The sequence below is a fragment of the Aricia agestis genome, chromosome 2 (assembly GCF_905147365.1).
Source record: "Aricia agestis chromosome 2, ilAriAges1.1, whole genome shotgun sequence".
In the NCBI taxonomy this organism is placed as follows: domain Eukaryota; kingdom Metazoa; phylum Arthropoda; class Insecta; order Lepidoptera; family Lycaenidae; genus Aricia; species Aricia agestis.
This window is the reverse complement of record NC_056407.1, coordinates 24,503,974-24,513,271: the sequence shown is the minus strand read 5'-3', so window position 1 is coordinate 24,513,271 and position 9,298 is coordinate 24,503,974. Positions and strand designations below refer to the sequence as shown.

Genomic DNA, 9,298 nt, shown 5'->3' with positions numbered 1-9,298 from the left:
TATTTTTCCACTTGTTAAAGGCAATTAGATCTAAGTATTTGATATGAATTTCAACTTGATAGCTCTACGCGTTCATGAGGAAAAAAGTAATAAGTTTATATTTATTAAAAAATATATATTTTGTAATGTAACTAAAAATTTAAGGTTTTCGGAATTTTTCCTTTATGTGTGCTATAAAACGTTGCTTCATGCCAAATTTCAAGATTCTAGGTCGACTGGAAGTACCCTTTAGGTTTTGATTCCCTTGCGAGTACTTGCGAGTTTCAAAATATGCAGCTTAAATTGCTGTTTCTTTTGATTGCGTTGACATAGAAGTTTGATTTTGTTACAGCTTAAAGGTATTATAGACTTGAGTATTTGGTATGAATTTCAATTTAATACCTCTACGCGTTTATGAGGAAATGGGTAGTAAGTTTATAATTATTAAAAAAAAATATATTATGTGATGTAACTAAAAATTTATGGTTTTCGTAATTTTTCCTTTATCTATGCTATAAGACGTTGCTTCGTACCAAATTTCAAGATTCTGAGTTCACGGGAAGCACCCTGTAGGTTTTGATTCCCTTGCAAGTGTCGAAAATTTGCGGCATAAACGGCTGTATCTTTTGATTGCGTTGACTTAGAAGTTTGATTTTTTCACAGCTTCAAGGAACAGTAGACCTGAGTAATTGATATAAATTTCAGATTCATACCTCCACGCGTTCCTGAGAAAAAGGGTCTTGACAGACGGACGGACGGACAGACGGACAACAAAGTGATCCTATAAGGGTTCCGTTTTTTCCTTTTGAGGTACGGAACCCTAAAAATATATGATGTACATTACTATTAAAACTACCAACGAAAATTGGTTTGAACGAAATCTAGCTAGTAGTTTTTTTTATACGTCATAAATGGTAAACCTTAAATTAACTTTCATTAAATCAACTGAAACATAAAAATAAATCAAAAACCTTTTAATTTCATAAAACATAAACCTTATTGTTGCTGCGGAACCCTTCATGGGTTCAACTCGCACTTGGCCGCTTTTATTTATTGGAGCAGATACAAAAAAAATCCATTCTCCAGTCGTTTTGATTCAAAATTACAGTAATAATCAATTATAATAATTATTATCCTTTTACTAAAGACTTTTGTTGGACTAAGATGTTGCTAGAATTTAAGCTTAGATAACATCTAAGATTAAATATAGACCTTTCAAGACTAGAATTAATATTGGATCAGGCTTAGTGACAATTCACCAATCCACTTAAAATATTTACTTAAGAATCGCTTTACTTTTATAATAAGAACGCCTAAATAAGTTAAGTAAACGAGGATTTTTATTTTTAGTACAATGTCAATACTTTAATATTTTAATACAATATAATGATATAAAATCATAATATTATACATTGCGAAGAAAGCAACGAGAAAGGAATAATATAACAATTGTGCATAAATAAAGTTTATGGGTGCGAGGACTGGATTGAGTGAATGAAAACAATGACTGTAAACATAATATTAAGAAATTAACAGCAACAACAACTTTCACTATATTACATTCGCTCACACTATCCTGCGTATCGCACAATTCTGTTTTGTATAGTCTATCTATACCATAGTATATAGTCTATCTCATCCTTTGAAAAAAATCCTATACTGTCCCACTGCCGGGCAAAGGCCTCCTCCAAGGTCGCCCATTGTAATCGCCACTGCTGGATCTGACTCTTACACATTTTTTTATCTTTGTTAGCGAAGCTACTTAACTATTAAACTTTGTAATAAAGTATATCAATTACGGTACCACGGGCGGATCTGTAATAATAATTGGATGGTTCATCCCTAGCCGTGCTATCATTAAACTGAGATTAGGCTTTGAACTGTTATTTGTGAATTGCATTAGTTCTGATTTAAGGCTTGGCGGGATTTGTAGGTAAGCGCATTAAATCTAAAGCCCTTATCTGAAACTTCAATTAACGCTGATCAATTTATCACAAGGGTATTATCGTAAGGCTCATTTTACACTATCGCCATTTTCCATTTTTATATTCGAGATGAACGATTATAAGTTGGTATAGCACAGAAAACCTAAAAATGAAGGAATATTAAGATACTGCATAGTTTTTTTGCGGGCTTTGATCGTGAATGAAGAAATTCCGTAACAAAAAAAAAACTAACACATCACTCCGACCGGCACAGCGATGCAGCTACGCCGCACCGCTGTCATGCCGGTCGGTGCGGTGCTGCCAGACTTTGGCAAGGCATTTTTGTGCGCGCGTAGACGTTTGCGAATTATAATTGCATAAGTTGATAAAATTCTTTATCGCGGCAGTCCCCAAGTGCGAAGTGTATTTTTTAAGTTATTTAACATTACAACATCTATTACCTGCATCACATACCTGATACCAGAGAAGACAGAACTATGCACTGTATTCTATATTTTTGCTATTTGTCAGTTTTTCCAGACCAAAATTAAAAAACAATCTAGCTTATTTGCAGAGCGGACGGCAACGCACATGCAGTTCTTCTAATGTTGCGAGTGTACATGGGCGACGGTAGTTGTTTTCCATAAGATGACCCGTTTGCTTAAGAGGCCGGGTACCATCGAAATTCTCATACATACGTAATACCAAAATCATTTTTTCATACGAAAATATTTAACATGTTTGAATTAATTACACAAAAAATATTTTTAGTCTTTAAATATGTAGTATTAAATTTACTACTAAATATTTAAACTTTGTAGTAAATTTACTATTTATTTATATATTTTTTAGTGTTTTACTATATTTTTTAGTGTTTAAATATTTAGTAGTAAATTTTTACGCAGGAACCTAGGTAATTACTATTTTACGCCGAAAAATAAATCAAACATGTTAAATATTTTCGTATGAGAAAATAATTTTGGTATTACGTATGTATGAGAATTTCGATGACACCCGGCCCCTTACTATAAATATAAAATAAAAAAAAACCTATTGTTAATTATTATAATGTCAAATAATAATTGAAACGTATAGGTTCCCGTTGCAATACCAACTTACGATCGTTAATCCTGAAAATACAAACAAAATGTGAGCCTGCATTCTCTAATCTAGCGAAGACGTTATCAGAATAAGAACAATAAGAAACAGCGCATTGTGAGTTCGCAGAAAACAGAATGATCTTATTTTCTATTCCATTCGTTTCTCACAAACCACACAAATCACTGTAGCTTACTTCGGACGTGGACGATGCACAAGCTACGAACGTATTGGTCATCGGTATTGCTATTCAATGATAATATACTAATTTTTAGGATTCCGTAGTCAACAATGAAAATAAGTTTCGGTCTGTCCGTCAGTCTGTCTGCCTGCCTGTCCGCGGTTTTGCTCAGAGACTGTATGACCTACAAAGCTGTAATTCGGCATGAATGCACTTATTAATGATGCCAACAAAATGGTAACACAACAATCTTAAAAATATTTAAGGTACCTCCCCTACACGTCAAGCGGCGATGATTTTTTTCGCGTCCACCCCACCGTGTAGGGTGTCGTTGGATAGGTTTTTTGAAAATATGATGAGTATTCATAGATCATTTTCCCGTTTTGGAATCCGTTTGTGAAATATTAAGTTTTAAAGTGGAAAAAATCGTTAGAGTTCAGTATTCCCTTCTACCAGCTAAACGGTTGCTTCTGGAAATGGGAAAAATTCACGGGAGTAGGAAATATGCTGAATTTAAAAGGAAAACTATCACGGCTGAGAAGACTTCATAAGTTATTGAGTAATAGTCGGTCAACTAAATAAAAAATGTAGAGAAGTTTAAACGAACTTTTCGTTGAAATTCCTTTGAACGTAACTTAGACGATGTTGTTAGAAGTGTAAAACACGTTATAAATGTACATTCATTGACCATTAAAAATATCAAAAAATAGCGGTATTACGGAACCCTATATTGCGCGTGGCCCGACACGCACTTGGCCGGTTTTTTATTAAAGGTTTTTGTTCCATTTTTTTAAGTTTTTTGCAATGTATATTTGTGTAACGAGGTGATTGATAAATACACGTTTTTATTATTCTGTGCATATAGCAATCGTCGTACTTTCCTCGATCGTATTCGTATAATATTAAGTTTTCAACCACATGTTGTAAAATTTGACTTTGACTTTGAAAGGCCACCAAATTTTTTTTAGCTTTATAATTTTAGTCAAAAGTAAAAAAGTACATAAAAAATTAAATATTTAGTTTTAACCCGTCGATCGTGGGAAAACGAGACACAATAGATATTAATATTGTTTCTTGTTCACCGGTGATTTTATATTACCGGAATTAATGACGTTTTCTTATTATTATATTTTTATCTTAATCCAGATTAGTATTATACATTTAGTGATTTATTATCGATAAATCACAACTTTTTTTTAAGTAAGTACTTTTTCCGCTGCCTCCTACGTTTGGACTGCTAAAAGTATTTGCATAGCACATTTTATTCAAGCGTAAAGGAATATAGAACTGGCTTCATTTAAATAATCAGAGACTAAATATTTTACATCAAGTCATCCTAATTGGCGTACCAAAGGAACCATAATAACGTAATCAAATATGTCTCCGTCGCTTCATAGAAGACAACGTAGAAATGTGATATGTTTTTGTTGACTTTTATCTTTTTTTGTGAACAGTAATATAGTTCGTATGAATTTGTAAGTAAACTAGAATATTATTATTTTGCGTTGGAAAATTTTACACATACTAAACGTAATTTTATAAGTAGAATTTACGTATAAACGGCTACTAATGGCATACGAGCTACCAGACGCACACCCAAAAGCTCAAACAATCCTAAAAGTCGGCTAAAAGAAAACCTTTATCCGAGTTTAACCCCACCGGAAACGGAAAAGAATTCTACATAAATAAATAAAACGTATAATGTAAGATTGAAATCTCAATGGGCCCCGACAAACGATACGTCTCCCGAATGTAAATACGAATAATGTAGGAACGCTTTCTCGCCGCTTGGCACACGACAATGCATGACAACAGACCCGGCTTATTCCGGAGGGTTCTCAAAGACATACCTTCGTTTTCATACATATTTTGTAATACAGTTTGTTAGTTTAAGATAACTAACATGAAACACGAGAAGTAGTTTCAGGCAGTCTATAATACGCAAATTGATGTAATACAATTACCTAGATACTATTGAAACCTATCTCTTAATAAGTAGGTTTCAATAGTAATATCTAGGTTCAGTAGTTGTGTAAGTAGCAGTATCACCTATGTCGCTTATGGACCATTGATGTCGCTTGTAACGTTCTCATGCAATGGTGTAGGAAGCCTATTTGTATGATTATGTAACTAAAATAAAAAACTAATTAAATAATTATACACATACCTATATCATATCTAAAATAGATATCGTAAAGATGAAATAAAATTGAGACTCGATTTTATGTCATAGGTATATTTACGTTGATCGGCTACCGTTCTTATCTCAAGGTATGTTGACGGGGTAGTAGTTACCGCTCCAGCGCGGACAAGAAAGATTTTGAGCGAGACCTTTGTCCAGCAGTAGGACGGATTAGGCTTATACAGGGTGTAACAAAAATAAGTGATAATACTTTAGGGTGTGTACGTGTTCCTTGTAGAGAGTTCACTGTGAAAGTAGCAGCGCTGAAAGACCAAAATTTTTTTTCACTTTTGTATGGGAAAACTCGTGACGTTCGGGCCCTTGCCCATACAAAAGTGAAAAAAAAAATCGTCTTTCAGCGCTGCTACTTTCACAGTGAACTCTCTACAATTACACACTGTATAATAATATTGTACTACCTAGTAGTAGGTGGTAGGTACCTAGGCCACAATAGACATAACTACCAGTAGTTCGACTGCAAATCAACGGACAGGTTTCAATATGTGTCAAATTCGTCGGGTTTCACTAGGATTATGAACGGAATGTGCCTCGCGCTGGCTGAGATAATTTATTTTTAAATATTTAAAATAAAGATTTCAAAATTGGATTCTGACAATTTTAATCGCATGTGTCAAAACACAAACAACAATAGGACCAAAGAGGAACACGTCCATCGAATATGTCATAGTTTTAAATTCGTAGGCAACAATTTAACAACCCTAGCGACGATTTTCGTCATAATACGTCAAATTTAAAAATTTCAACATCAGTTCTAAGTCGGTATACTCTATCATTCTGTGTACTCTGCCTAGGCGGAGCCATGTTTGTGTCCCAGCCGACAGATCATAATATTGAATTGACATAACTCGACCAAATGACGTAGGCCCTTCATCTGCCTATGAATCTATTTCTTTGATGGTACCTTGTAGTTACCAAATATTGTTTGTAGTTTGCTAATTGTTACTTACACGCTCTTTCACGTCTAAGTAGCAGACGAATCCGGGGCCGCATTTGATTTGAATGACATGAAATTTGTAAATGGAGTGACAATTACTATTATGTATTGTTATGTATGTAAAGAAAATACTTTCTTCATTTTGAATATACGCGCGTTTATTCAAGCTACCGTTAGTTCAGGAGTTATCCGAGCGTGGCGTGTCATGTAAGGCTGTCATTGTCATTGTCAATGTCAATGGCAAAATTTTGCTGAGTTCATTTTGACTTTGTAATTTTCTTATAATTTTCGAAAATCCTCATTAATTTTCTATGTATAATTTTGTAGTTGTTGTTAGAGGTGATAACTTTTGTTGTCGTTTCTTTGTTTCAGGTAAGATATTAATGTTATGTAAAGTACTTTAAGATTCTGTAAGTTGTAACCTATTTCAAAATATAAAAATGCTAACTTTGTTTCAGAGAAACACACCGAAGTTTTTATTGATTTACAATTAATCCTCTTATAAAACGACAACACTTGTTATAATGAAGCAAAAATTGCAGTTTGCATTTAGATATGAGGCATCACAAACCGACAATAAGACAAGTGTGATTGCCATAACCTCAATTACAACAGAAGATAGTAAAAAGTATGTACTGCTAGAGGCTGATAGATACGTAAGCCGTCACTTGGCACTAACTAAGACAGAAGCTTATAAAAGAGTGAAAAAAAGTCTAAGCCAAAGAGGTCAAGAGAGAACAATATGGATAACATGCACAGAAGAAATGTTACAAACTTATTTTGATGAAGATGATAATTTAATGTTTAATGATTTATATCTAAAAGAAATAAAAGAAACAGACGTAGTAGAAACAACACAGAAAAGTGAAAGTCAATTAAATCTGAAAAATATATCTGAAAGATTTATGATTGAGAAATTTGTATGTAAATTTTCAAATGCAAAACAATGGATAGAAACATTTGAGAATGAATGCGTGCGTTTTGAAATTAATAAAGATACAACTAAAATAGAAATATTGAGATTATTCTTAGACAAATCATGTACAGACTGGCACTCGGCAACATTGAAATCTTTGAAAATAGAGGCTGGATGGTCTGAGTGGAAAAATAAATTTTTGGATTCATTTGCTGATAAGGGATGGAGTACGGGAATGTATGCCATATTTTACAAATATAAAGAAGGATCACTGATGGAATATGCCATAAGAAAAGAAAAGTTACTATTAGATATGGATGAAAATATTGGCACGAAAAGTTTGGTGACACTTATAGCAGCCGGCTTACCTGAGTTTATTAGAAATAGAATTGATCCGGAAAAGTGTGAAACCTCAACGAGATTACTTCATGAAATAAATAAGTGTGAAAATTTGGTAAATAATAAAAGCTTATTTAAAAAAAGAGAACAGAAAGATGATAATAGGAAATACATTGAAGGCAAAAAGCCATGCAAAAATTGTCAAAATTTAAATAAAGGTACTCGATTCCACCCAGAACAGTCATGTTGGTTTAAAAAGGAAGGGAAAGAGAACAAAATGATAGGAAGTAATTCTGTACTAGAAGTAAGTCTAAGTGAAGAGACAAAAAACGAGTAATCACACCATTGATAAAAATAAATATGTTATTAGAGGACAAAATACAAGTAAATGGGATATATGATTCGGGTTCCCAAGTCTCTCTTATAAACATAAGATTAGTTAAAATACAGAATGAGTCTAAAGATACTAATAGAATATTATTAAAGACGGTCAATGGTGTGACATACACAAAAGGATTAATAACTTTAAAAATAAAAATTTTTGATATAGAAGAATATGTTGATATTTTCATTGTAGACAGAGTTGATTTTGAAGATTTCATTATAGGTCTAGATATGATACAAAAATTTAAATTAAACCAAAATGAAAATTTACAAATATCGCAAAAGAAAAAAAGGGAGATAAAAACTATAAATGGAAATGAAGAGAAAGAAGTAATTAAAATTAATTTTAACGAGCATGTGAGTAAAAATGAATTTATATCAAACCTTCATCACTTGGACAACATAAAAAAGACTCAAATACAAAGTTTGATAAATAAATATAATACTGTATTTGCTAGAGATAAATACGATGTCGGCACAGTAAAAAAATATGAAGCCCGGATAGACTTACTGGTGGATAAATACTGCAGCAAGAGGCCATACCGTTGCACAATAGAAGATAAAATAGAAATAGAGAATCAAGTAGCAAATTTACTAAAAAATAATTTAATTGAAGAATCGTATGGCCCATTCGCAGCTCCAGTTACCTTGGCATTTAAAAGAGACGAAAATACAAAATCAAGACTCTGTATTGACTTTCGTGAATTAAACAAGATCATTGTACCACAGGCACAACCATTTCCATTAATAAGCGATTTAATAGTTAAAACAAGAAACTGTAAATATTTTACCTCGCTCGATATAAATTCTGCGTTCTGGTCCATACCACTACGTATTGAAGACAGACAGAAGACAGGGTTCGTCACACAGGACGGACATTACCAGTGGACTTGTCTACCATTCGGATTGAAAACAGCACCTGCTATTTTCCAGAGAATTTTATCAAATATATTAAGAAATAATAACTTGAAGGAATTTACAGAGAATTACATTGATGACATTTTGATATTTTCACAATCATTTGAAGAACACATAGAACACATAGAAAAAGTACTTAAATCAATAATAGAAGAAGGTTTTAGACTAAAATTTAAAAAATGCACATTTGCAGAAACAACAATAAAATACTTGGGACACATAATAGGAAACAATATGGTTAAACCAATCAAAGATAACATTATTTCAATAAGGAATTTTCCAACGCCCAAAACCCAAAAGAACATAAGACAATTTTTAGGGAAGATTAACTTTTACCACGAATACATACCAAATAGTGCAACAATATTAGATCCACTGCATAAATTATTAAGAAAAAATGTTCAGTTTATATGGTCAGAAG

General features: G+C 32.8%; 1 protein-coding gene across 1 annotated transcript; it reads left to right on the top strand.

Annotated features, from left to right (window-relative positions):
- The first annotated feature begins 6,600 nt into the window (after positions 1-6,600).
- LOC121739592 lies at positions 6,601-8,152 on the top strand. Its single transcript, XM_042132084.1, has 2 exons — positions 6,601-6,692; positions 6,779-8,152. The coding sequence occupies exon 2, from the start codon at positions 6,845-6,847 to the stop codon at positions 7,910-7,912; it is 1,068 nt and encodes a 355-aa protein (XP_041988018.1). The 5' UTR covers positions 6,601-6,692; positions 6,779-6,844; the 3' UTR covers positions 7,913-8,152.
- The last annotated feature ends 1,146 nt before the right edge of the window (positions 8,153-9,298 follow it).